The following is a 27112-nucleotide window of genomic DNA, read 5'->3' as shown; positions in this document are numbered from 1 at the left end:
TTAAATTATTGTACGTCAAATATACAAAAAGTACTAGAGTGCTTTGTTCCTTAAATTAGTACATATAAATATTGTTCGCGCCGCAACGGATAGGAACCATAAGGAAAGAAATTAAGTCACTATTCGAAAGTCACTATTGTTAAGTACAAAAGAAATATATTTGAGCAAAAGAATGTAATTCGAAATTGCGTCAATGCTCTGAAAAAGAGTATGAGCTTGTGCAGCACGACACGCGACTCCATCGGGCGAACAACTCGGAAAATCCGCGACTTACATACATAATTCTTCGCACGGCCCCGAGACCGTACTCTTATAAGCTCCTCGTGTCCTCGTTTTCAAACACTGAGTGTCTGGGTGATTACGGGGTCAATACATGGTATCTCAAATATTGTAATTTGCTGATAAATAGCTGAGACAAAGCGAGACACGCCAGGACCAAAGGCGATCCGCTTATCTATATTTATTTAGTGATGTGTTTAGCATCGCGAAAATTCTCTATCAAAGAGGACTCTTACAGATATAAAACTCTCAGACAGAATAATCTCTTACAGAGTGTGAATTTGCTGCTATTAATTTTTGATGGTTTATTTAAACGCCGTATATGTCAGTTCTGTACTCATATACATTAATAGCTAAACCAAACAAGTGAAAATACATTTAATAATTATAAATAGAATAATTACAAGTTATTTATAGTATTATTTATAAACGTATTCATTGATTTCCAATAAATATAATACAGTGAGTAAATTTTAATGTAATAACAGATTTATTTAATACTATTATATATCGTTAACACTCAAGAACATTTTATTATTATTAATTTACTCAAACGCTCATTTCTATAATAATCTGTTAACGCATACAAAATAAATTTTATAAAATTTTACTTTTCTCCGCATTCTTATTATAATTAAATTGTCTTAATACATCGCTCATATTTAGCTGCTTATATTAAAATTACTGATTACAACATCCTATGAATTTCTCACTCTGTTGCAATATAAATTGATTAATCTACCAATGAAATAATACAATTCAAGTTCGCTTAATTTATAGATTAATTTATATTTTATAGCGTAAAATTTACAAAAACGTAACGACAAAATTTTCCTTGAAACAGATCGATAAGCAATTAAAAATTCAACATCTATCAGTTTTATTTGTCACCTTTTTTAACACATACCGCGTTGCAAATATATCTTTCTAAAGCGACGTTTAAAGGAATGCGGAAAATAATATTCTTCATATGAATTTAACAGGCGATATTTGAACGGATGACATACGCACAATTAGTACATAAACATAAATGTAAACATAATATTTGATCATTGTAGCAATCGACTTATTTAGCAACAAATGGATAAATATCACTTGTATACTTTACACACACATATTAATTAAACAATTATGCATTATATAAAAATTTGCTTTATACATTAAATTAGTACTTATGCGTACATGCGTGACGTCATTAATAATTAAATCAAATAAATGAGAATACATTTAATAATTACACTTAAGAATATCGTATTTATACTTTATTAGTGTTATTTTACTAAATTAACTGTTTCGATAATAATCCATTAACGTATAAAATATATTCTGTAAAACTATCTTTCTTTATTAAATGTAATTAATAGTGGTTAGACAGTACTAGTGCGCATTAGTGCATATTAAAGCCGCTGTACATTGATCTAATCTCATTTAAAAATAAAATATAAGTACCTTGAATGATAAAATATATATTTTACCAAATAGCATAATAAAATATTGATTGAAGATTTCACAATTTAATCTGTTTATACATTTATATTAAATAGTATGTTAAATTATACATATCCTTCGTTGATTAGTGTACGTTAATGTGCACCAATGCGTACTAGTACGTCCAACCGAATTCATTACAAGTCATCTTCAGGGTTGGGAAAGTTACTTTTTAAAAGTAGTTCGTTACTATTAGAATGTAACGATTCGTTACTTTTTTTCTTTACATTTTTAATGCTGTAAGATTAAATTTAACAAAAAACATTTCTCTCTGTTTTGTTAAAATATTCAAACAACATTATTTTGTATCTTAAATTCATTAAACCACAAAGAATTTAAAGAAAAGTGTTTAAAAATGCTCAAAATACAGATAAGAAAATTTTGATTTTTATTAAATTTATAAACATGGCGAAATTTGTATCATTTTACACCTTCAATCTTGTGTGTAAAAATTTAATACAATAATTTCGAACTTAAAATTGTTCTTAAACTGTATGGCAATATGATTGGTCATGATATCTTGAAATTATTCGTAAACGCTATCAGTAAAGATTGAATACATATAGACAACGGAAATTATGTCATGAATAAGTTCAAAAAAAGTGAAAAGTAACGATAAAAGGATCTAAATTCGTTACGTTACTGAAAAAGTGTAATTACGACTGTTTTTCTTTTAAGAAACATAGTCAATACTTTTGATGCAAATCGACACATCGCTTATTACCATTTACAATTTGGTTCAAACTCAATAAACAGCCTTCGACTCTATTCGAGAGAATAGTTGAAGTGTATTTCTTTTATCGTTAAACAATTATTAGAACGCATCTGCAAACCACCTCTCAGTATTCTATTTGAATCTTTGAATACATATGTATATGTATATGTATAAAATTTAAATTGTTTGTTAATCACATTTAATAATAAAAGAAATTACAATTACTAAGTTATTATGTACTTTGTAATGGTTAATGACGATTTATATTTTATAATTTATAACTTTTGTTTTTTTTTGAAAATAAATATCATAAAAGATGAAGTTTATACACATGCTAAGTATATTGCGTTCCATTAAATTGCTGTGTATTAATTTATGTCAATTTATATCTTTCAAAAGGAAAGCAGTCTACGTTACCATTATAAATTACAAGAAAAGAAGTAACGTCGTTATCAGTCCGTTACAAAAAAATAATATAATTGTAATAGTAGCGTTATTAGTAACATGTTAATTCCGAACCCTGGTTATCTTAACACATATTGTTCATATTTAGCTGCTTATATTAATGGTCGACATCAACGTCCTAATCAACTGTCACTCCGCTGCAACACAAAGTGGTTACCTTACCGAAGAAATTATACAATTTGAGTTCAATTAAAAGGCGATCGATCAGTTCATCTGTGGTATTCGGTAATAGAGTAATAAACGCGAATCCACCTTCGCCTTTACCCGTGAGCTTCGCCGCTAAAGAAAACTTTTGGGCAATTGCACAAATAATATCCAGGTTTGGATGCGACTTGCCTAATGCCTGTAGTAATCCTTGATTCATGTGGATGAGATTCTGCAAAGTGGATCAAAAGTTGATTAAAGTTTCCAGTAGATAACTATGTATTAGAATCTCTAAAAGATAGCCACGTACAAACAAATTTATGTTTAAGTTCATAGAATAAAACTTACCCATAATCTTTCGTAATCTTTTCTCAGAATATAGTTAACATTTATAATAGTTTCCTTGTTATGACTATTCTTCTTTATTAAGTTATATTTGTTATCCAACTGAATAATCATTTTAATAAACTCTCTCGATGCAGCATTGATAATATTCAGAATGGAATTGCTGGATGAAGATGAATTGTTCAACATCGCCATTTGCATGCTTCGCGCGCTTGTTGGTTTTTGGCTAACATTCGAGCAGACCAGCAGGATCTTCATGTTTGGCAAATCAGAACAAATCCTTGATACCGGCGTTTTCTTATCGAATCCTTGTATCATACCGTACGTGGATGTCATGACGCTGCTTACACTGGTCGATGAATTGAATATCATGGCATCACAAATATGAGAGTAATGCGCGATCTTCTGCAGATTGCGAGATTTGAAGTTATGGAAAGCAGAGTCATTCTGCAGACGAGACCAATGCAAAAAGCATGTCGCGAGACATACTACGAACGATGCTGAACTGCCAAGACCTTCACCAATTATCAATTCCGTCCACAGTTCCACTTTGAAAGATATATCTACAGTCATGTCTTCTCTGCAGCCGATAAGAACGAGGAGGAAGAAAAACGTTTGTAAGCTTAACCGATGTGCGTGGTTGTTGGGTTCGTATATGCCTGTATAGCCACTTAACGTGTCAACAAAACTTTTTACTAAATCATACAGCCATCTAAAGCTAGCTATGGAGTTGAATTCTTCTTCAGCAGAAACATTTGTTTCATAGAAGTACTGAATAAATATGTGTAAAGGTATTTTCACGTGCAAGTTGATACCGAAAAAATTGATTTCCATGTAATTTATTTCAGTATCTGGAGTATGAAACGAATGAAATTTGAGTGTGGTACGCATGTCTAAGCTGGCTGTCACGTAAGTTTTGTTATGTCCCATAGAATCTCCGTGCAGCATTACCGTGCCTGGTGCAGTTACTTGATATCTGAACATACTTTTTTTATGAAAATAAATTTTTTTTGAGATCCTAACTTAATGTTGAATAATAGAACGTAAGAAATCAGATTTTGCGTCAGATTAGTCGTTATTTTCGCAAATGTAAAACGAGACGATTGCGCGCAGATAATTTTTATCGGTTTTTTCGTGTTATATAAATGACAAACGTAATAATCGTAAATAATTCTGGTTGTGACAAAAGTAACTTGTTACTAAATCGGATTCTGTGCGTGAAGGAGATCTAATAATTAAGATTCGATGGTCGGCTGCTGAGTTCTCCTTTTTTCCTGATCTTAGTAGACGATTCAAATTATCTTCATTTCTTTCTATGAACAAGCCAGGACAATGCATTTTGGATTATTTGTATGATTTATATCACGAAATTTATATTAAGAACAGAATTTTAAAATAACAGAAAATATATTAATGCTTAATCTGAGAATAATACGTTACCTATGACGTAACAGGCAAGGTTTTCCTTTGAAACAGATCAATATGGCAGTTAAAATTTAGCAATTAGAAATTTAATATCTATCGACTTGATCTCTCACTTTATTAACTTTTACACGTAATATACTTCGAACAATATCTTTCTAGAGCGACGTTTAAAGGAATGCGGAAAATATTGTTATTCTTCATATGAACTTAGTCAGTGATATTCAGATGACACATACACGCAAACAGAATACATATAAATGTAAACACAATATTTGATGTCGCTGTAGCAATAGACTTATTTAACAAGAGATGGTTAAATTAAATATCATTTGTTGTAAATTTATGCACATATATATATATATATATATATATATATATATATATAATGTATACAAATAATTTTTTTATCATTATTTTTCACAATATTTTTATATAAATTAACTTTAATTTTTAACTTTTTAATTTGCTTAAATTTTCAATTCACTTAAAATACGTAAAAATGTTGCAAGAAAGAACTATTTCAAAGAAGTATTTTCGTATTCAATTTCTGATAAGCAATATCACGTAATACAATCGATAAGCTCAAGAATTAATGATAACAGAGACACAAAAGTGTAAATAAACTTGTCGTTGTTCTTTTTTTTTTGTGAACATTTCTAATGAGCTTATTGATATAAAAATCAATTACATATCTAAAAGAACCTAACAATATTTCATCCTTTGCACATTTATTGAAACAAATTTTCTTAGCTACATATGACGTATACATATAAATTATACGTAAGATATACAAACGTAATTACAAACACTTAATTTGTAAGACGTCTATGTGTTATTTGTTAAAAGTATCTCTCATTTCTATTAAAGATTCTATTAAAATTAAAGTTAACAAAAACATACATATAAAAAATACGAGTAATATATTGGAAGATTTTTAAATCTCACAATGAAATCTCGATACCTCGCGACTTATCGATAGCGAGCCGTGCAAATCAAATCTCGTGTTGCACATGCGTGTAAAATCGACGAGATTATGGCATTTAAAAATGGCGTAACAGGCTCGGTGTGTAAAGGTGCTAAGGTTAGGAAACGTAAGGTGGAAGCGGATTGTTTTTTTGTATTTGAATAATGTCCATACTTCGCGCGAGGATGAGGCGATTGTTTAAGACGACCGGGTTTACATTGCGGACTTACACGGAATTCTACCGTGCCATGTGGCTGAGGAGTATGAAGAGTGCCGCGAAGCAAAGCTATACGAAAACTGTGCTGCTGCCGCAGACCAATTTCCCGGCGCGACTCGGTGGCGGGAAACGGGTGGAGATGGATAGTTATTTAATAGAGGTGAATTCTCCGTTTACTTTTTTTTTTATTTAATCTTTAAATGGGAATATTCGCGTTTCGAGAAGACCATTTGATTTGCACGTTAATGTTGTGACTTCTATGTTTTTGAATAGAATTTTGTACCTGGCATCATAATTTAAATAATGTCGCAGACTGCGTAAATTCTGCGTATTATGATTTAATTGTATAAAACAATAATAATTTAATCTCAATAATAATAATAATTTTTCGATGTTTTTGCAATAGAAATGCGGCTTCTTGGAATTGTACAACTGGCAGAGGCAGAATCTTGAGGGACCAGACTTTATCTTGCACGATGGGCCGCCGTATGCGAACGGAGAGCTACACATGGGTCACGCTATTAACAAGGTTTTTGTTAATGAAGAATTTTTCACAGAACATTCTTTTTACACTGATATTTGCTTATGGTTCATTTAGGTCCTTAAGGATATCACGTTAAGAAGCAAGATTATAACAGGTAGAAGAGTGCATTATATCCCAGGTTGGGACTGTCATGGCTTACCAATTGAACAGAAAGTGCTTAGCAATACAAAAGATGATAATCCCTTAGAGATTCGTCGCAAAGGTATGTTAAGAAATGTAAACATTACGAGATGCAGTATGTAAATTCCTAAAATTCACTGTATTACAGCTAGAAGATTTGCTAGTGAAGCTATAGCGAAACAACGACAAGTTTTTACATCGTGGGGCATTATGGCTGATTGGAATGAATCAGGATGTTACTTCACGAATCACACCTCGTACGTGAAGAATCAGATGCAACAATTTATAAATCTGTATGACAAAGGGCTTGTGTTCAGAGCCTTTAAACCAGTACACTGGTCACCGTCCTCCAGGTACTAGGAACATTCATACAAATCGATTCTAAAGATTCATTTAATCTTTAAATGTTTTCTTTTCAATAATCATAGAACAGCATTAGCAGAAGCGGAATTGGAATACAATGAGTCTCATGAGAGCAAAAGTGTTATTGTTCGCATGCGACTTGACGCAGATACATTAACCTCGAGATTAAAGGATTTGGTGAATAAACTACTCTATGCTGTTATCTGGACCACTACACCGTGGTCATTAATGGCTAATCAAGCTATAGCTTTCTCGAATGACGTTGTATATTGCATTGTGGAAGACAATTCGAAAAATCTGTATATTCTTGCACAAGAGTGTTTAGCAAGTATTGAGCAGAAGCTCGGTCCGTTAAAATTGATTACAACCATTATGGGTAATACTTAGTTACATTTAAATATTTTCAAAAATATATAGCATTTGAGTAATAAATGAAAGATGGTTTATTAACAGGGCGAGAATTGGGCGAAATCAAGTATTTTCATCCTATTACCAAACAACGTTTGCCATTCTTGCCTGGGCCTCACGTTACAACCAATGTTGGTACTGGATTAGTTCACACAGCTCCCGCGCACGGTCCCGAGGATTTTCTTCTCGCAATTGAGAATAATATACCAGTAGTAAGCTATCAGTGACAATGTAATTTGTATATTATTCTAATCAGTTGCATTGTACGATTTTAATGAGTCTCTATCCGCACTGTTTCTATAGTTATCTTTGATAGACGAGGACGGATGTTTCACCAAAGAAGCGGGCGAAGAATTTTCTGGCTTAGATGTCCTAAGCGATGGCGCTAATAAAATCTTGCAACGTATCGGTGAAGACGTGTTGCACATCGATATGATTACACACAGCTACCCGTATGATTGGCGAACCAAGAAACCTGTGATCATCCGCGCGAGTCACCAATGGTTCATAGACATAAAGTGCATCAAGGAAAAGGCGATTGTAAGTCAACCGAATCTTTCTGAATCAGATACGTTACTACGCATTCATCACTCGCGTACTTACGTCTTTTTTTACGCAAGGACAGCATCGCGAATATAAGGATATACCCGGAGCAAAATAGAACGTCGTATTTGAACGCGTTGATTGCTCAAGTTAAGCAGCGACCATACTGGTGCATTTCCCGACAACGGGCCTGGGGAACGCCAATACCGGTATTGCACAATAAACGAACCGGTGATACGTACACGAGCAGGTGACTTTGCTGATTCGCAATACAATTAATAAGTTTCATGATACAAGAATAGGATTACGCGTACTTTCGTATTGTAGAAAATGGATCGAGAGATTAAGCAGGTTGATGGAGCGACATGGTACCGATTATTGGTGGGAGCTGCCAATCGAGAAATTAATGGGTCGCGAACTTCGGCAGGAATTGAACGACGATATAGGCGATTTGGAAAAGGGAACTGTACGCACAATCAATAATTTCTTTTAATAGACTCTCTCGAATGTTAGTAATGCATGACTGCATTTCTTAAAGGATATCATGGATATCTGGTTGGATAGCGGTCTTTCGTGGTCAGCCGTTTTGCCGGAACATAAAGCAGATTTGTATTTAGAGGGAATGGATCAGTTTCGCGGTTGGTTTCAATCATCATTACTAACATCCATTGCTCTTCAAGAACGTTCTCCTTACAGGTAGCTCAAGCAATGTCAAATTAAATAGCGGCTCTTTTACATATCTATTTATATTCTTCTTTTCAAAGCGCATTATTCGTGCATGGATTTGCGGTGGATGATAAAGCCTCGAAGATGTCAAAGTCAGTTGGAAACGTCATAAATCCCGAAATAATTACCAAAGGTGGACAAAATTTGAGTAATGATCCGGCGTATGGCGTCGATACTCTAAGGTCAGTAAAAAATATTCACTGATTCAAAATCGCAATAAAATCTCTGGAAATACCTGAAATTAATAAAGAGGAATTGTAATAGATGGTGGGTAGCTAGTCATGGATGTCAACATAGCCAGGTTCCGGTCACGACCGCGTTGTTGCGTGAGAGTCACGAAACTATACAAAAATTACGCTTAGTTTTACGATTTTTGTTAGGTGTCTTACATTCGTATAGCGAAGGAATCACAATCGAACCAGAATACCTCTACCTTGACAAATATATGCTGCATGCTCTGCATCAGTATAACAAAGAGGTAATTAAAAGGCATGAGAATATTTAAGAACTATGACGTTATCCATAATTTTGATCTTTTATCTTACAGATTCAAAACTTATATGACAATTATGTGTATCACCACGTATGTAAATTGGTAACGAATTTTCTGGCAAATACCGTGTCGCCGGTATATTGCCATTTGATTAAAGACAGACTTTACTGTGACGAAGCAGCGTCCCCAACGCGTCTGGCTGCGGTAGAAGTAACACGTGGTACCCTGACTGTACTTGCGAGATCTATCGCGCCAATCGTCCCGCATTTAGTGGAAGAAGTGTGGCTGTACCACCCTGAAAATTTGGGTAATATAATGAGAAAACGGTTTTCACATTGTATTACTGTCCTCGTATTATTTGCAGCGTCAGTGCCGTTGTATCATACTGAATATAAAGTACCGGAAACGTGGCATCAACCGAAAATTGCTAGGCGCGTAGAGACAGCTCTAAGTTTGAGGAGCAAGGTGAACACATTGGCTGATCGTAACACATGGGAATTGTCGGGCACCGTAAAGGCTTCGAAGGACGACTATGAATCGCTCTCTGTGAGGGATTTTCTGTGAAGGATTCCATAAATCATAAATTACATTAGTCTCTAATAACGTTTGATTAAACGTGATTACTATAAGTCGTATCTTCTTATTTTTTGCAGATGCTTCAAAAAGATCAGGAATCCTCTACCTCGGAATTATGTGAAATTTTGCAACTTTCGTCAATTACATTAATAGAATCACCCACAATAACCGAGACGCAGATTGAATTACATAATATTGAAAAAATGCTTTGCCAAAGGTGCAGGCGATATCCTGAATTAGATAAGAATGGCCTTTGCAGTCGTTGCGTTAAGGTACTTGATGTGGCGAATGTATCATCGATATCCGTGTAAGCGTAGAGTGGTTGACTATTTCTTAACTATCGCTTTTTTGCTAAATAAATAAATATAAAAGAGCAACTCTTTTTTTTCGAAAATTAAATCATTTTTAATGAATTCTGATATCTACGAAAGAGATTAACTAACATTTTTTTACATTCAATACATCGATCAAAAAAGAAGACACGACGGAATTTAATCACAGTGCTATTACTGTTTTGTAGTTAAATCGTACATGTGATTGATATTCAAAGCATTAAGAAAATGCATTAGATGCGGCTGATATCCGCTGGTGGCCGCTTTATGCGCGACGTGTGCCATGTACGCTCGCCACTCGCAGAACGATTGGTACATCTGTTCCAAGCTTTTGAAATTCGGATGGCTGTACCGATTCGTGCTGCCGACCGACCAAGCTTGCGATCTTAAGCGATTATGAAACTTTAGTATGATTTTAAAGATAGTGATCAAGCAGACACGCATCTTTTCTCCGCGCGTATTGAGCATGCACCTGAAATTAGAACACTGTGAGTTACATGTTTTTGTTCTCGTGGAAAATCAATGGAATGCAGGCGAAACTACCTTGAAAGTATCCTTTTAATATAGATCATGTGCGAGAGATAGATCTGATCTATTGTCCGAGAGTTCTGCAGATCCTTTTCAAACTCGCTCCAACTTGCGTGTAGCACGTTACACGTCAGGTAATTATGAAGAGCATTCATAAATTGTGTCATAGAGTGCCTGTATAACTGCAACTGTGTTCAAGCAACAAAATCAATAAGAAAATAATTCCTTAACGTTTTTTCAATATCTACGATAGATGGCTTACCTTGTGATATTGCTCTGAATTAACTGCGTTACGCTCCATCTTCATTATATTAAAGTCTTCCTGCAATACCCATGACATTCTGCCAATCATTATTAAAAATTTAAACACTTTGCTGTATTGCAGCATCATTGTGTCATCCAAGATAATATTCAGTGGCCATGATATTTTATAGTTGAGACAAAGACATTCTAAGACATTTGGATCTGAAATCTGCAAGGAACACTATTATTAGTATCGGAGCGAATAAATATAGCTGGAAATATGGATGATTGCACTTACGTATAACTGGCATGGTTTGTCGACGACAGAAAGAGTCAACAATTCCGAGTTGGCATAATTATTGCTAAGCGAGTTCATCAGTGCTTTCTCTAAAAGATTCGTGAGGGTAGCGGAATTGAAGAGCTCGATTGGTGTGGATATCGTATAGAGTCGCGAATAAAGCGAGTCCGTTAGACTCTTCGCGAATTCGCCGTTCAATAGAAAGAAGTAACTACGTAAACTGTGCAAGTGCGAAAGCATATTGTGCTCGTTCACCAGATATTTAATGATCGCGTTGTTAACGAGCCCAGTTTGTATCTGCAGAGGAATGATGATGGATTTCTCCAAATACACTTGAAGGGACGTTTGGTCGATCATCTCGACGTCGGCTATAGTCAAAGACGAGGGTGCGGCTAACGGTTTCATGTCGAAATTAACACCGAACAGATTCGGCAGCTTGAAATTACTGCTCATTGGAGACTCGAAGCACTCTTCTGTGATCGACTTCATGTCTGATAAAGATGAGACTTCCTGACCGGCGTTTGAAACATACATATCGTCGCTGTTCGGCATTTGCGACAAAGGAGTATGACACGACGCAGTAGTAAAATTATCGGTAGTACACGACATCGGCGTATCTATATTATTCTGTTGTTGCGTATTATTCACTATTGGTTCTTGTGCTTCATTATTTGCATTGTTAGTTCTATTTGAACACTCTTCGTCATTCATAGGCCCGTGCACGTTTGTTGTTTCTTCCGGCAGTTTGATATTAGTTATTGGAAAAAGAACGTTATTATTCACGTTTTCCTTCATATTATCCGAACTAGATTCGCTATCGATTAATATTTGGTTATTGCCGTTTGTATTTGCGCGATCAATAATTTCTTGATTGTCTGCGAGTATCGCACTGAGCTCATTGTTGTTCGGGGTCATACCATACTCTTGCATTAGAACTTTCAGTTTATTGGTTTGTGCAGTGGTCATATTGTCTATTCTCTCGATAGCTAAAGATTTAGGCCTGTTAATACCAATAATTCTCTCAGTCACCTTGTCGGTTTCCAAAATATTATTTAAACGAGTATTGAGCGCACTCGCCTTCTTACCATCGCTATTCATTATAGTATGGATACTTTTCATTGCTTCGTCACGCAGGAAATCTTGCAAGTTACTCCTCTCGTTATTCTTCTTGTAGATCTTGTAATTTAATGGTAGAGATTCTTGTGGAGAATGTATGTCTTGCGTATCCGCTGTCGTGAGGGAATCCTTATTTATTGTAATTTCCTTATCGAATGCTTTATTAGATTCACAATTTTTTACAGGCGAAATATTCGAACATTCGGCGTTTAAAAGATTTTCTTTAAGATTGTTCTGCTCGCAAACATCTGTTGCAATTACAGCCAATAGTTCATTTTCCGCAAAGTTGCTATTTTCATCCTGATTTGATACAGCTACTTCGGATGTTGTATTTTTATTTTGTTTATCAATATCAACTGTTGTGTTTTCATCAGAATTTGGTGTGACGGCATTTTCTGACATTTCTCTATCAAGCCTCTTTACAGATTTCAAAAATTCCACTCGTCTTTCGAAATGACTCATCCTCGCCTTTCGCCAGATGGATCGCGCACGATTGCTTTCTATATCGGCGGTTAATTTCTCGTAATAGTTTACAAGATTTTCCCTAAATCAAGAAGAAAATAATTTATGGCATAGTAAAATAATTCTATGGCGATAAATAGAGATAAATCTATGGCGATCATTTTTAAGTAATTAAAAATATTAAATCTTACCGTTCAGCCTGTTGTTGCTCCCGTATTTCTTCGTGCTCTCGATTAATCCTTTCAAGTAACAATTTGTCAGCTAACATTTCATTTTCTTTTTCCCTTTCCTTATTCAAGGCGCTCGCTTCTGCTTGTTGCTTCAATTCTTGCAGTAATTTTCGTTTACTCTGCGCGGCCTTCATGATAAGTTCCTTGCGTTCCTCTAAAAGAAGTATCACGGAAGTTGTTAAACACGTATACCTTCGATTTGAGAATACGATAAAATGCAAGATCTAAGAATATTACCATTCAGCCTCAATAATGTTTCCTGTTGCGCGCGTATTACGAGTTCAGCTGTTTCCCGCTCGGCTTTCTTCTCATCTTGAATCGCGGACAAAAGAGATACGATTGGTCCCAATGCTTCCTCACCTTTACGTTCATATTCCTGGCACCTCAACAACTGCTCCCGCAGCATAAATACGCTTAAGCAGACCCTTACTTCCGGTTGAGCATGGAGAGACACGTTGCATACGGGATTCTAAAGTGCAAACAGTGGGAGATCTTTTCATTGATTCATGATTAAAAATCACTGAAAATTCTAACAAACTTCATTGATGAAAAGTAATGACCTTTGGACTACAAGTTTTTAAGAGCCGTAACGTCTTTCCACATTGTAGTATCGACTCCGACAGCTCGGATAAGAAACCAGGTACCGATTCGGTATCAATCATAAAGCTCTCCGTCCAAAATTTCCGTCCTCTCTTTCGTAGATAGTGAGACCGCGCTTGAATCATAAATTCTCCATAAACGTCTTCGCACGTCCCCTCGAACAACCAGTTTTGCAAGAAACTATGAGAATAATTAATAAACATTCGTCCGAGTTAACATTTCTCGTCTTTTTGTGAACAACACAAAAAAAGTGATACAATGTTTTCTCACCGAAAGTAGACTTCGCAGCAGGATTTTAATATGGAATAAAACACTAATGCAATCTTTGGATTGGTGACCTTGGTCACTTCTTTGTAAATATGCGTCAGAATCCCACTGCCGCTACCCAAGGTGCATTGATTCGCGCTACAGCCGCACATTCTCGCGACTTCTACGATTAAATGCGCCAGCGGACGAATCTGCTTGAACAGGCTCAACAATCCATGAAATTTGTGTTTATTAAGAATACTTTGTAACGCTGAGCGATAGTAAAGGAGCAGCTCTTTGATATTGGTGCACATTGCCTGTAATGGTGTCGCATGTGATTAGAAAAAAATGAACAATGCGTACTGAAAGAATCATATATATATACCTTGAATATGAGACCGTTCTGCTGTAATTTACCCGTTTGTGGGTCGGGCATGACGAGGTGAGATAGAGATCTGAAACTGTTGCCCCAACAAATCGCCTCTCGACAGGTGATCCTCAATGTCTCGGAACTTATCCCGTGCACAATAATGTTTTCCTCCAATTTAAATCCTGTCTGAAATAGCATTACCATAACTTATATGGCATATAAAACGGACAGCTAGTATGTTTGCTAGTACGTAGCTACAGTGATTCATTAAATCCACGTACCACGGTATCATATCTAAAGGAGTCTGAATCTATACCAAATAATAACAGCTTGACGTCCGACAAAAATTTTTCAAATGAAACCTCCGACATCAGGGATATGGAATACATTATCTGTAACAGAAAGATAACAATTTTTGCATGATATATTTGCACAGGCGTCATCGTTTTTACCTTCTTTGGCAGCAGTGATAAAATACTTGTTTGTCTTATCCTCGCTAGGTGCAACGCAGTCTCCGGCATATCGGTGACAAACAGTGATTGTTTGGAAAATTCTGGTGCTCCGAGAGATTCCCATGTTCGTAATTTAGAGACTGGGTCGTCGAAAAATTGTACATTTTCCCATAAATCGCTCCCGACGCTTTTTGATTCGCTTGTAAAGCTACGATCGGAATTGTCTAACAGCACAGGGCAGAAATGATTCTTATTTTGATTAGCTACAGACTTTATCCATTCACAGGGTAAAGTCATATTTGATATAAATCTTTGTGTAGACAAATATACCTTATTTGTTTGTTCAACCTGATGAAAAAAACAAGATTCATGTAAAAACGTGTATAAAAAAATACGAAATATATGTATCTTACCATAATACGCGTTAAAAAGGGAACAACCATGTTACATTGTTTCTCTGTATTCTCAGTACAGCTCGATATGCAAGGAGTCATTTCAATCTCATTATTAGACCTAAAATAAAATATAATAAAGAATCCATAAGGAGCATAGGGTCACTACCTCAGTCATTGAACAATCATCAGTAACTATTAAATAGTTGCTTTACTTAATATAGATTCATTATTGGTTTTATACCTTATTTGTTCGACTGGTGTAGTGATCTTGTAAGTACAGAAAACAAAGCCCACTACCAATATAATCATACCTAATCATTTGGATCCCTAGGACAGATTTTGATACACGTTGATTTTCAAAAGATATTCTACTAACAAAATTGGCTGTTGTATCTTGCTTGGTACAAGTTTGGCCGGTTTGGTGTACGCCCAGCATCGCCTCGAATTTCTCCGGCAGCATAAAAGATTCAATGGGATATGTTTGAAACATTGGTACACCATTTGCAGAAATAACATCCTCAGGCAAGAAGGGACTAGTTTTGCCATAATGAAATACATCCTAAATAAAATTTTATTTACGTTAACTTTAGCGTAAGTTCTGAAAACTGATTGTACAACCAGAATAAGCAAAATAGATACCAATGCAGCCCCTGCATCAGTCTGGAAGCTTTTAAGCTCTACCAGTAGCTGTAAGGTAGAAATTACAGTGTCTGTGTTATTTTCCTGAATGTACAGCTCACTTATCAAATTTTCTAATTCTTTCGCCTGCGACATGCGTTTCAGGGACAGTTTGAGCACGAAGGCATGCTTCAAGATCTCCACTAAGGGATCAACCTTAGAATCGGCTGCGCTCCCTGTAATTGTGAATCAATAAAGTGCATTTAAAAGATTTAATTCTGTGCCTTTCATCTAATAACCATATACCTTCATTGTACGTCTTGCTACTCTTATTTAACAATATCTCATAAATTCTCGAGCGAAAGCCCTTCACTCTCTTGTCGTCGCTCGTGGGCGGTACGTAGGAGCTCCCATTCTCGGAGCAATGTCTCCGCAACGTGTGCCTGACCAGCTGCGTGACGAGCTCGTAGACGTTAACGTCGCCCCGTTCTGGATCCATGATCGAAGTACTCCCTGAGGCGATTGTTGATTAACCGTTGCGACGAGTCGCGGGAGACGGCGATTATTTTCATAGTGCCATAGTCAGCCATAACAACGCGACTCGCATGGAGACACCGCAGAGGCGCAGAAGTCGCAAATGGTCGTGTAGCGACTTAATGTATAAATCACTAGTTTTATTCGAGATTGAAAGATATTTATTATAAACGTGTTCATTCCTTGACAGACAATATATAAAGAAGTAAATGTTTTTAACAAAAGATGTTTAGTGTGTTGCTAAGTAACAAGTGTAGAAAGTGTAAGTGTAAGAATAAATAGTGTAAGTGAAAGAGTGTAAGAACGCCACATAGCGGACGTCGCGACCGCGAGGCGCGACCACGCAGAAGCAGAATCGTGCGGGCTCGTAAGATCATGGTGTCGTTCGACGTGTCGCCCAGCGCATCGAGCCGCGTAGTCCGCGAGAATGTAAATAAAGCGTCGCTTAGCTGACCAGTCCGCCGAGTGTGAGAGCACGTCGCCGCGAGGACACGCAATATGCGCGTAGTCGAATGCACGACGACAGCCGGCCCATCGAACAATCACCAAAGGTGCGTAGAAGGAGAAACCCTTCGGTCAGTCCTCCGATCCTCGCGACGACGCACGTCACCCTGGACACCTGCGTGTCCTGTCCCCGCCTGTTCTTTGTCATTTGCACGATGATTCGAGACACGTCAGATATTCCCGCGTCGCTTTGCTGCTCTGATCCCGGAGCACGCATGCATGACGCGCGCTTACTGTGCATAGATATATATGTATCAGTAATGTGACAGTTGTTTGTTATTTTGCATGCGGGACATTGATAGGTGCGGGGTGAGGATGTGCGATAATGTCAGTCTTGTTTCGGTTCCCAGGACGAATTGTCAGTGACGGTGGAATTTATAGCAAATAGATCTGAATAGGTGTTCGTGGAAAATAGAGGCTCGTAAGAAATAAAGGTGAAACAAATGGCAAGAAGTGGCAAGGTTGTTTTTTCCTTTTTCTTTTTCTTTTTTTTTAATGGAAGCATAACTGCACAAAAGTGTATCTTGTTGCGTAACATGTTGTTCTATGTTATTGCAAAGCATTCTCTTTATACTTTTATTATTGTTTTACTACTGTTGTTCTCTACTATTGTTCTCTACTATTGTTCTCTACTATTGTTTTACTGATAGTTCACTGATTACAACAATTACAACTGATAATTATATCTTGAAGATGTACATATATATATGTATACATATATGTATACACATACACACATGTATGTACATGTTTAAGGATTTATATCTCGAGAGTTGTATTTTTAATTCCTTTTTTAACTTTTGTATCTCGAGTGTTATATCTCGAGCACACTTGTAATGAATCATTTAACCATTATATTTCAATCAAATTCTTATCATGATAAACCTCCTCGCGATATCTGTGGATTTATTTGTTTATTGTTTATGAAAGAATAAAATTTCATTAGCCTCGCTACTCTTCACAAAACTGATATTTTATACTATTTTATTATTATTTTTTATAAATCTGTATAAATTTTGTATAAATATTACTAAAGTTATGAGCATATTAAAAAACATATAATTTATTTTAGAAAAACTTAATGGTAAAATATTTCAATGGATTCAATTTTTTTATTCCATTTTTTTTCTTTGTAAACATTGTAGTGCAATGAACATTATTCATTGAAAATTGTTAACTGTCAAACTGATGAGTAATGTTTGTTCAAATACTTCTCTATTATAAAAGAAAATAATTATTTTTCTAAATAATTTATACATAAAAACAAATTTTTTGACATTTATTAAATCCTTTACTATTTTAAACAAATTTATTTAGTTTCACCAACAGCATCAAATTTACAAGCCAGATCTCAATTTAATTAACTTAATTAAATTGAAATCTGATTTATATAATTATTATTCTTAATAAATACAGTTTTCGTTATAATGAAGCTTTATTTGACATTTAGTTTTGCATTAGTTTTTATTACATATTTTTACATGTGGTATATTATATATTACTAAATTTTTATTGATAAATTGTATTATTATTAATTTGTAAAAGATTATTTTTTTTTATTAAGCTTTTATTGTCTTATTTTAAACACAAAATAATGACTCTTGCAAAAGAAATTCCATTCTGAGATAATCTGTATTTACTGGCTTATCACCAACTAAGCTCTACTGGTGTCTTTTCCTTTGTATTTCTCTGCCTATACCTCGGTTAGAAGTGATAAGCCCTACTATTTAATAAGCGTACATGAGGAGACAGCTGATAGGTTGCCAGAAAAATCTTAACAGTACATTTGTTCTGCATTATCTGCGCATGACTTATGCTAAATATACCTCGTGATTACGTCTAAAGATAATTATGGTGTATATTTAGCATGGCTGCACTAATTTTTCTGAATCGTATTCTGGAATTTGTCTGTTCATCACCTGATAATAGATCGTTGTTATTTTTACAGATGAACGTTCCATTGTATGGCGTTCTCGGAGCTGCCGCTATTCTGCTTGCTTACATCCTCGGCATAGGAACAATTATAAAACTTTTCATCTGCTTGCTTGCGTTAATTTTAGGGTAAGATAAAGTTTAATTAAAGACAGATGTATCGCATAACATTTAACAACATTAAAATAATAACAAATATTAAATTGCGAAAAATAATTATGATAAATACACCAAAAAGTAATAAAAAAAATATATTCTTGTTGCAGGACATTGATCTGTATATATAGAACGTATTCACCGAATCTCGACAATGTGATTAAATCTGAAAGGGAAGATTTAATTAAGAAGACTGAAAAGTTTCGACAGGTAATTAGAAATTTCAAAATTATTTGCTGCTCATTCGCGATTTATCGCATAATGTTCCATGTTGTGTTTGCAGTATATTCTAGATCTGTCTAGGGAAAGAATGACATTTACATTAGATAGAAGAATAACTGGTAGTCGTATCATTGATGAATCCCTGCAAGTACATATTTATAAAACAATATTTACAGAAGAATATCAAATTGTTTGCTGATTATTAGTTTAATGTATTTATTGCTACTTTTAGGAAATTTTGGATTTCTTGATCAGAGATTATGTGGAACCGTGGTATAATGTTGTTACGGACGATGAAGAGTTTATCTATTCCGTTCGAGATACTGCCCAAAAAATTGCTATCAACGTAGCAAATCGGTATGTAGAAATATTTTTTACTAATATTTTCTTTAATTATATTAAAATTAAAGTATTTTTTTAACTCTTTCTTCAATTTTATTAAATTCATTTAAGATTTTGCATCTAAGTATATATTTGTTATGCTTATTAACACTTTGAAAATCTGATTAACTCTTTTGGTACTTGAAATTATAAAGTATACAGTACGAGACAGTTACTGCAATGCAAAAGATTCAGTTACACAACATTCGTCTTTTTTATTTTTCATAAACTTATTTGAAATAATTTATTATAGTAATTAGAAATATTTTTGAACATAACAGTTTTTATTCTTCTTAAATAGATTTCTATTTTTAAAAGGCGTATATGTATACCTTTTATAAATGATTAATTTAGCATATATATGCACACACACACACACACACACACACACACACACACACGCGCGCGCGCGCGCGCGCCGTTCGTAATGAGAGTTAAAAATAATAAATTATAAAATCAGTGCATTTTATAAGACATTATTAAAGTTTTAAATCCTTAAGCGATATTAAGAAATTGAAAACTGGGCCTATTTAATTTACTATTGATTAAAATAAAATTGTCTAATATTATCGATGTACAAAACAGGGTCAAGAGCGTCGATTGGATACCCTACTTGACTACGCGACTCGTTGACGATGCAGCTTCGCACGTCAGGTTATATCGACAAGCAAGTGCGAGGATGAAGCAATTACGATCGAACAGGGTCCAGAAAGGTAGTGCCAGCTCGAGCACGTCGGGCGGGACTCCAAAGAAGACTCCTACTCATCGGCGAAATAAGAGCGAGACCGACGTGTCTTGGTACTCGCAGTCTAAATTTTATATACCCAATTTGTCATCGCTTACCGAGCCAATCGAATCGTCCGGTGACGATAAGGAGGACGAATCACTAGAAAAGATTTTCTTTGATCTTGAGGTGCAGATGGAAAATAATCTGATATGTAGGGACTTGGTATGCACGAACGACATCCAGGAATTGGAATTCCTAGGCGAAATATCTGAAATCCTGTTGTACCTGGTGCTACCCAAGGCGGACTTCGATTGTTTGACTGTGAGATTCGTCTTAAGGGAATTGTTAGTGAACGTTATAATCAGACCGTTATTGGATCTATTCTCTGATCCTGATTACATTAATCAGGCATGTATATGGCTGGTTAGTACAACTTAAATACCTTGAAACTTCTGATGACGAGTTTTGTAGATATAAAACCTATATTTGTTAATAAAAATTTATTTAATTTATTTAAAAACTCATTTTTGAATTAAAAAAATTATTTGCGTTTTTATAATTTATTTCAACGTTTATCACGCATTTAGCGTTAATACCTGTATCTGAATCATATGTAATATTTCGACTTTTTTATTTCAGTGTACTAAGGATGGTGGTTTACCAAGTGATATCTTTTTAACAGTAATTAGAATAACGGACAGTTTAGACGAATTAATGGCGACAAAAAATATAGTTTGTGAAGAAATAGCGCACCTGCGCTCAAAGGATTCGGGCGGAGATGATCTGTCGGTAAAACAGCAGCTGAACAGTCTTGTTTACGTGAAGAAAATTCTGGAGACGAGAATCATCGGTATGCAGGAGGGCTTGGAAACGGAAACAGACGGTATCGGCGCTCAACCGGAGTGGAACAGATTGCTCATACCGGGCCAGAAGCTAGTTAATTTACCATTAGATGAATTATTAAAAAACAACATTGCGCTCAGTTACTTTATCGATTATATGACTTCAATTAATGCAGAAGCGTACCTGTTCTTTTACCTAAATATCTATGGATGGCGGGTCTCAGCTGAGCAACAGATATCGGATATTGAGTTACAGAAGATTCAAAGTGCTCAATCTGGCTCGGGTGTAATGGGCGCTAAACGTAAGAATGCAGATCTGGATAATCTAAAAGAAGCAGCCACGAAGATTTACCAACAGTATCTTAGCGACAAAGCGTCACCCAAACTGCAACTGGACGATACGTTAGTGAGAAGCTTGCTTACGAAGACGAAGATGGAATCGGTTAAAGAAACATGGTTTGATGAGCTACGAAATTGTTGCTACGAGAAACTACAGACTGAGGATAGATTCCTGCCAGGTTTCAAAAGATCATTGGCTTATGTGAAACTACTCGCAGAGCTGGATCTGTTGAAGGATCCGGTATCCGAAGACGACGCAAAATCCTTGGACAGCATAAGCTTGTCCAGCATGAACAACGAATTGGATACTTTGGAGGAAATGTCTGAGACATACAAAATCGACGACACAAAACTCGTAGTGAAGGACGGCACTAAGAAATCGAGTTCCTCGACAAGTTTAACGAGCATAGGCGAGGCGAACGAAAATAGAGTATCCGACGAAGTTGATGCGGATATGGGCAATCTCAAAAATGCGAAAAACACACGTACAGGATTTACTGCGGAGATCGAGCAAATCGGGGAGAAAAAGGACATTTTGTTTGACGTGGAAACTAATGTGGAACAAATTGTTAAACTGGATGAGAATAATTACGATCAAACCGCAATTAAAAAACTGCAGCAAGGTCGCTTCGAGATCACTGCCACGATTATAGAAACTGGCATTGTCAGCGATCGTGGAAAAACGTACGGCATATACGCAGTAGCGGTCATGAAAAATTACGATTCGGGCTACAAGGAGAAGTGGCATATCTACAGACGATACTCCGACTTCTATGATTTGCATCAGAAGATTAAGGAAAAATATTACGATTTAGCAAAAATACCTTTCCCCGCGAAAAAGGCTTTTCATAATATGGAACGTACGGTGTTGGAAAGACGAATGTTGATGTTAAACGCGTGGTTGTGCCAACTGACGAAGCCGGCGATTATGGATGGCCATATGGGATTGCAGAACATGTTGTTATCTTTCTTAGAACAAGGGGATTACGATAAAGGAGTCACTGGCGGGCAGATCTCAAGAACGGTAAATATATCAATATTGATATATCAGTTATTGTTTATTTAATTATGATCTAATCAATAAATTATTTTTGTTTAAAAGTGTAAATTAATTCTAAAAATATAAGAAGTTATAAAATAATATACATCTATTGATTTATATAATGATTTTTACATAACATTAAAAGTAACTAATTGTCTAAATATTTGCTTTATACAGATAGATACTTTAATGAATCCCTTAAAGACGTCTATGAAAAGCGTCACGCAGGCGGTTAAAACAATGCCGGACAACATGTTGAGTACTGTGGATGGCGTAATGGACAATCTGAGTAAATTTTTTGGCAATCCTAAGAAGTCAAGTATATTTTATGAGAATACTAAAGTCAGTGCCGGTCTTGATACAGAGGTACTTTTTTATTTTACTCCATTTTGCAATGATGCATCATATTTTTAGGATGTTGAGTCAATCAATTGAATTATGTCAATTTGTGTTTTCACAGACCGATGACAATATCCCGTTGCGAATTATGCTCCTGTTAATGGATGAAATTTTTGATCTGAAAGTACGAAATCAATGGTTGAGACGGCGAATCATAACATTACTGCGTCAAATTATTCGTACAATGTTCGGGGATATAGTGAATAGAAGAATAGTGGAATATGTATCGTTTATGACCAGTCCATCAAAAGTTGCGGGATATTTGCGTTTATTCAAGTAAGTAAATGATGTTAATGTGTTTCAAGCATAACAAATCCATATAAAATTGGCATTCATTAAAGAATATCTTTGATATTTCTATACGAAATAATTCTTATGTATAATTCAGCATTTAAAAAATTTATTCACATTAACTAATGTATGATTATTTAATTTCAAAATTTAATATTAAGGAGAATGAATGACATTTTACAGGAATAGCTTCTGGCCGAATGGCGTGAAGGCCGAGAGTAAACCGCCGCGAGACACGGAAATGAAAAACAGAACACGAGTGGCAGCCAAGATAGCTTTGCTTTCGTGTCTCTCGGATGAATTGAAACATATCATAGGCAGCGAGACGACGAGGCGCGGCTTACTAAGGGTATTTGAGTTGTTTCAGCGGCCCGTGCTAAACAGACGGCTGTTATACGTGCTGTTGGAAGGTATCGTCGAGACCCTATTTCCGCAGAACAATCTAGTGACACTTTTCAGGAAACTCTATTCGGTCTCGCCAAGGGTGAGAAATAAGAGTAAAGCGAAGTCCTGATGGAAGAACAGGGCGGACTAATGACCAAATGCAATGGTGTGAGAGCGACTATGTAGTCGAAAAAAATCCATGGGATTAGAAGTTTCGACTTCATTAATCAATCTTTAATAAAATGCATCTCTTTTTTTTGAATAGCTTAGAGATTTACAATATTAAAGAATACTCATACAAAGTGTCCAACATAAAAGAAACATATTTAATACATATGTGCCTTTAACCTATTGAGCTCTTATTCCATTTTTACTCTTTATTTTCTTCACAGAGAAATATAATTGAAAATTGATAAAATACTATTTCTTTGTAATTAAATCCTTGATTTTTATAAAGTCTATTTTTCATATTTTTCTTTTATTTCAAAAATAGTAATTATAGCATATGTATTATAGTATGTTAATTGTAACGTGTACTTAATATAAAATAACGAGTGTGTGTTTAGTATACTAGTGTCCAGAGACTTTACAATTTTCCATTTTACTATTTCTAGAACAAAATTCAAAGTGCTGAATGCAAAGCTCAATAGGTTAAGGGTCGTCAATCGTTACGCTTATTAAGATATTATTGAATGTTTAGTATCTTCAAACAATCCTCTGAGCTGCAGTATGCATATATTTGCCATTGCATTGGACACCCGTCGCGCCTATAGCTTTCGACAGGGAACAAAACGAAAGTCATACGCTTTCATATTTTGACGATTTATACGTTCAACGATGCGCACGTCGGAAAAGTTATATCCTATTGGTTTTTCTCATTAATTAATCAACGCTGAAAAACTTCGAAATATTTCCAATGAGACAAAAATATCTTTAAAATATTGAAACTTTTTGAAAGATTTGCAAACGTTACGTAATGCAAGAAATAAGTAAATTATTTCAAGAATAAAAGATAACATGATACTCTCTAGGTGTCTTAGAAAATATAAATTACATTGGAATACTAAAAAATTAAGATATTAAAAGCAAGCTTAGGCTGGTATTCATAGTCGAATCTTATTTTAACATTAAATAGCATCTTAAGTAACATCTTAAAATGTTAATACAATTTCGTATATAATATAAATAAAAGAATCGACTATATGTATACTTTAAACTCAGCTTGCTTACTTAGCCTCTTTCTCTCTCGTTAGATCTTAGATCGTTTTTTACGTAATATGTACAATAATAATAAGACTTTACCTTATGTTTGCTAAATGCAATAAAAAAATTTCCTCAAGATAAGTTATATTCAACGAATAACTGACTGCGTCAGGCAACGTAAAACTTTTTCAGACGTGCGCAACTATTCTAAGTGATCTAGTGGCCAAAAAATACGATATACGGATTTCAATTGCGTAACCGAGTTTATAACTTGGGCTCTGCTACTCTCGTTGTATTAATGTAGGGTAACATAAAAAGAAACTCACGAACTCCTTGTGATTACCTCGTAGGGGAATGCAATAAGGTCCATGGAAACATTCCACTTGCATTTTAAGCTACACCGGCTAGTTAGTTAATTATTCTTTTTACAACTGTCCTTGAACTGCAACGTACTACGTAGACGTAAGAAAAGAACACCGTACATCACCAATTTACTTAAGTTCTAGATGATGCAAAGTGACACGAAGGATGCGATCAATTTAGACGTGTAATTTACCGCCGACATTATACTTAATTATTTATGTTGGACTACATTGAAGTTTATTTGTGCCATTCGATTGAACTGTACCTATTTATTTTTTAACGAAAAATTACATACCGGCAGTCTCGATGGCGCCCTTCAGACACTTCTGAGAATTTTTGAGGACTATTCCCTTCGTTAAAGATACAAAACGCAATTGTATAAAATTGTTGTACATTTATTCTATCGTACGTCTGTATAAAACGTTATTTCTATCTCATGTTAAAATGCCATACACTTATCACGTTTACTTATTAAAGGAACTATTTATAACTTGGGTAGTTCCTGGTTTCACTCCTAAACGCATCCCCCTTATAATCCCAAATATATACGACGTCTATTTTTGTAGAGAAATACACTCTTGATACTTAGATGTGTAAAACTGTCGATAAATAGTTGATTTTAATATAAATTCTTACTTTTGTTAGAGATTGTTGTATTTTTATATCGAGTTTGTATTATACAATGAAATTGTGTTCTACGAAGGATTAGGAAAGTTTGTTTTAGAGAAACCATCGATCAAATAGTGTAAATACTATCTTGATTATTAAAAATCGCTCTGGAAAAATTGCGAAAATTAAAAGTAGATTAGCCTTCTTGAGTTTTTAAGAGAATATATTAACGATATCATCGAATTTCTACTTCTTTGATTCAAGTCAAAGAATTACAAATGTTAATAAGAGCTAACACAGAGGATAATTGTGTGTACATATGTATAATGTTATTTAAATGACATTTTTAAATTTAATGACAGACGTTTCGACCCTAATTTTGGGTCATCTTCAGTGTAGTTGAATAAATACAATAGGCCTTCAATTACAAGTTGATAATTTCGTCCTGATGAAAAGAAAGCGGTTCTTCGTCAATTGAATAAAGTATAATTGTATAATTAGATACAACGAGGATCGTCAAGTGCGTTAAACAAAGACATGTATCAGCAAAGTGACGGTCTTTCTTTTCATCAAAATGAAATTGTTAAATTGTAATTGAAGGTCTACTGTATTTATTCAATTACACTAAAGGTCACCCAAAACTAAGGTTGAAACGTTTGTCATTTAAATCAATAAAGTTATATGTATGTACTCACGACTATTCTGTGTTGGCTCTTATTAGCATATTTTTTAATTCTTTGACTTTAGTCCTCAGAACCTTATTAATTCACTAGTTTCTTTGATTCAAGTCAGAACAATCATTGAGTTTATGCAGCGATAAATCGGAGCTAAGTAAATGTTTCTGATTTCGAGATTAATTAAGTATAGAGCTGGCCATCGATCCAAACGGACTCGATTGTTCGCTCATCAGGCGTGCGCGGGCCTCGCTTTATCGTCGACTAAGGAACGAAAGCAAAGAATGGACGAGGGTGTTCGAAAACAAAAGAAGTTTATTACCGGGCTCGCCGTAGAAGCGCATAGGGGGGCGAGCACGAAGACGGGGGGAATAGAAAGGGATGCTCGGCAAAGAAAGACCGAGAAGGGGGTAGGCGATCAGTGGTTTCACCATGGGCAACCCCCGTTGTACTGTACAGCTTCTCTCTTAACTAGAACTTGATTAGCCAGCATAGTTTTTATTGTTTTTAAATACAATGTGCAGAAATAGAGTCTTCCTAATAAATCAACTAGTCATGAAAAATATCGTAACGACTTTTTGGTATAAAACTAACTTTTTTTCTGCAAAACTGATTTTTTGGGAAAGTAATTTTCTCATCTTTGGGAAAATTATTTGTATAATAATTTTTTTTACGAAATTGAGTTTTTATTTGTTAGCGCAATGAAAACATGTTAAATACACCGATATAAAATTATACAGTTTTAAATTAATCCCGGAGATTTGTATTTCCAAATTTCTGTATGCGTCTCTATTGGGGACATTTT

The 27112-nt window shown here is 35.0% G+C and overlaps 4 protein-coding genes across 12 annotated transcripts; 2 read left to right on the top strand and 2 right to left on the bottom strand.

Annotated features, from left to right (window-relative positions):
- Positions 1-2204: 2204 nt before the first annotated feature.
- On the bottom strand, positions 2205-5216 carry LOC105197378 (mevalonate kinase). Of its 2 annotated transcripts, XM_039458613.1 has the most exons (3): positions 4877-5216; positions 3440-4749; positions 2205-3323 (listed from the first exon to the last, which is right to left on the bottom strand). In XM_039458613.1, exons 2-3 carry the CDS (start codon positions 4418-4420, stop codon positions 3066-3068), a joined length of 1239 nt encoding a protein of 412 aa, XP_039314547.1. In that variant the 5' UTR covers positions 4421-4749; positions 4877-5216; the 3' UTR covers positions 2205-3065. The 2 variants fall into 2 exon arrangements, with proteins under 2 accessions (XP_039314547.1, XP_011161993.1); XM_011163691.3 differs by having other exon boundaries at positions 3440-5216.
- A 548-nt stretch (positions 5217-5764) lies between these two features.
- LOC105197376 (isoleucine--tRNA ligase, mitochondrial) lies at positions 5765-10209 on the top strand. Of its 2 annotated transcripts, XM_011163688.3 has the most exons (15): positions 5769-6202; positions 6449-6571; positions 6641-6788; positions 6855-7059; positions 7135-7445; positions 7523-7689; positions 7781-8017; positions 8098-8270; positions 8348-8486; positions 8559-8716; positions 8785-8928; positions 9011-9224; positions 9294-9546; positions 9604-9785; positions 9893-10209. In XM_011163688.3, the coding sequence occupies exons 1-15, from the start codon at positions 5990-5992 to the stop codon at positions 10124-10126; spliced, it is 2901 nt and encodes a 966-aa protein (XP_011161990.1). In that variant the 5' UTR covers positions 5769-5989; the 3' UTR covers positions 10127-10209. The 2 variants fall into 2 exon arrangements, with proteins under 2 accessions (XP_039314514.1, XP_011161990.1); XM_039458580.1 differs by having other exon boundaries at positions 5765-6202; positions 9294-9785.
- LOC105197377 (gamma-tubulin complex component 6) lies at positions 9263-16435 on the bottom strand. Of its 3 annotated transcripts, XR_005576523.1 has the most exons (17): positions 16012-16435; positions 15727-15941; positions 15399-15646; positions 15106-15205; positions 14693-15040; positions 14522-14632; positions 14256-14426; positions 13895-14187; positions 13585-13804; positions 13262-13493; positions 12986-13178; positions 11217-12876; positions 10938-11147; positions 10691-10863; positions 10347-10619; positions 9640-9797; positions 9263-9534 (listed from the first exon to the last, which is right to left on the bottom strand). XR_005576523.1 is itself a non-coding variant. In XM_011163690.3 (16 exons), the coding sequence occupies exons 1-16, from the start codon at positions 16202-16204 to the stop codon at positions 9770-9772; spliced, it is 4668 nt and encodes a 1555-aa protein (XP_011161992.2). In that variant the 5' UTR covers positions 16205-16435; the 3' UTR covers positions 9567-9769. The 3 variants fall into 3 exon arrangements, 2 of the variants coding, with proteins under 2 accessions (XP_011161992.2, XP_025986855.2); XM_011163690.3 differs by lacking the exon at positions 9263-9534 and having other exon boundaries at positions 9567-9797; XM_026131070.2 differs by lacking the exons at positions 9263-9534; positions 9640-9797 and having other exon boundaries at positions 10194-10619; positions 16012-16204.
- Positions 16436-16481: 46 nt separating this feature from the next.
- Positions 16482-25515, top strand: LOC105197375 (sorting nexin-13). Of its 5 annotated transcripts, none has more exons than XM_039458571.1 (10): positions 16482-16790; positions 18692-18804; positions 18942-19041; positions 19115-19201; positions 19286-19410; positions 20020-20569; positions 20801-22366; positions 22562-22750; positions 22845-23059; positions 23258-25515. In XM_039458571.1, the coding sequence occupies exons 1-10, from the start codon at positions 16752-16754 to the stop codon at positions 23586-23588; spliced, it is 3315 nt and encodes a 1104-aa protein (XP_039314505.1). In that variant the 5' UTR covers positions 16482-16751; the 3' UTR covers positions 23589-25515. The 5 variants fall into 5 exon arrangements, with proteins under 5 accessions (XP_039314505.1, XP_039314509.1, XP_011161988.1 ...); XM_011163686.3 differs by having other exon boundaries at positions 16752-16790; positions 20020-20584; XM_011163687.3 differs by lacking the exon at positions 16482-16790 and adding an exon at positions 16812-17204 and having other exon boundaries at positions 20020-20584; positions 23258-23588.
- The last annotated feature ends 1597 nt before the right edge of the window (positions 25516-27112 follow it).

The sequence above is a fragment of the Solenopsis invicta genome, chromosome 2 (assembly GCF_016802725.1).
Source record: "Solenopsis invicta isolate M01_SB chromosome 2, UNIL_Sinv_3.0, whole genome shotgun sequence".
Lineage (NCBI taxonomy): Eukaryota > Metazoa > Arthropoda > Insecta > Hymenoptera > Formicidae > Solenopsis > Solenopsis invicta.
Note: the sequence above shows the minus strand (reverse complement) of the source record. Positions and strands in the feature narration are given on the sequence as shown.

What these genes read in the sequence shown, in the direction of transcription:
- LOC105197375 (XM_011163686.3), top strand. Translation starts at nt 16,752, where the DNA reads ATGCACGACGACAGCCGGCCCATCGAACAATCACCAAAG. An exon ending in CCATCGAACAATCACCAAAG is followed by an intron (nt 16,791 to 18,691) that starts GTGCGTAGAAGG and finishes TTATTTTTACAG; the next exon opens with ATGAACGTTCCATTGTATGG. An exon ending in TTGCTTGCGTTAATTTTAGG is followed by an intron (nt 18,805 to 18,941) that starts GTAAGATAAAGT and finishes TTCTTGTTGCAG; the next exon opens with GACATTGATCTGTATATATA.
- LOC105197377 (XM_011163690.3), bottom strand. Translation starts at nt 16,204, where the DNA reads ATGGATCCAGAACGGGGCGACGTTAACGTCTACGAGCTCGTCACGCAG. An exon ending in CTGATGCAGGGGCTGCATTG is followed by an intron (nt 15,647 to 15,726) that starts GTATCTATTTTG and finishes AATTTTATTTAG; the next exon opens with GATGTATTTCATTATGGCAA. An exon ending in TATCACTGCTGCCAAAGAAG is followed by an intron (nt 14,633 to 14,692) that starts GTAAAAACGATG and finishes TTTCTGTTACAG; the next exon opens with ATAATGTATTCCATATCCCT.
- LOC105197378 (XM_011163691.3), bottom strand. Translation starts at nt 4,420, where the DNA reads ATGTTCAGATATCAAGTAACTGCACCAGGCACGGTAATGCTGCACGGA. An exon ending in AAGATTACGAAAGATTATGG is followed by an intron (nt 3,324 to 3,439) that starts GTAAGTTTTATT and finishes TCCACTTTGCAG; the next exon opens with AATCTCATCCACATGAATCA.
- LOC105197376 (XM_039458580.1), top strand. Translation starts at nt 5,990, where the DNA reads ATGTCCATACTTCGCGCGAGGATGAGGCGATTGTTTAAGACGACCGGG. An exon ending in CTTAGAGATTCGTCGCAAAG is followed by an intron (nt 6,789 to 6,854) that starts GTATGTTAAGAA and finishes ACTGTATTACAG; the next exon opens with CTAGAAGATTTGCTAGTGAA. An exon ending in CACTGGTCACCGTCCTCCAG is followed by an intron (nt 7,060 to 7,134) that starts GTACTAGGAACA and finishes CAATAATCATAG; the next exon opens with AACAGCATTAGCAGAAGCGG.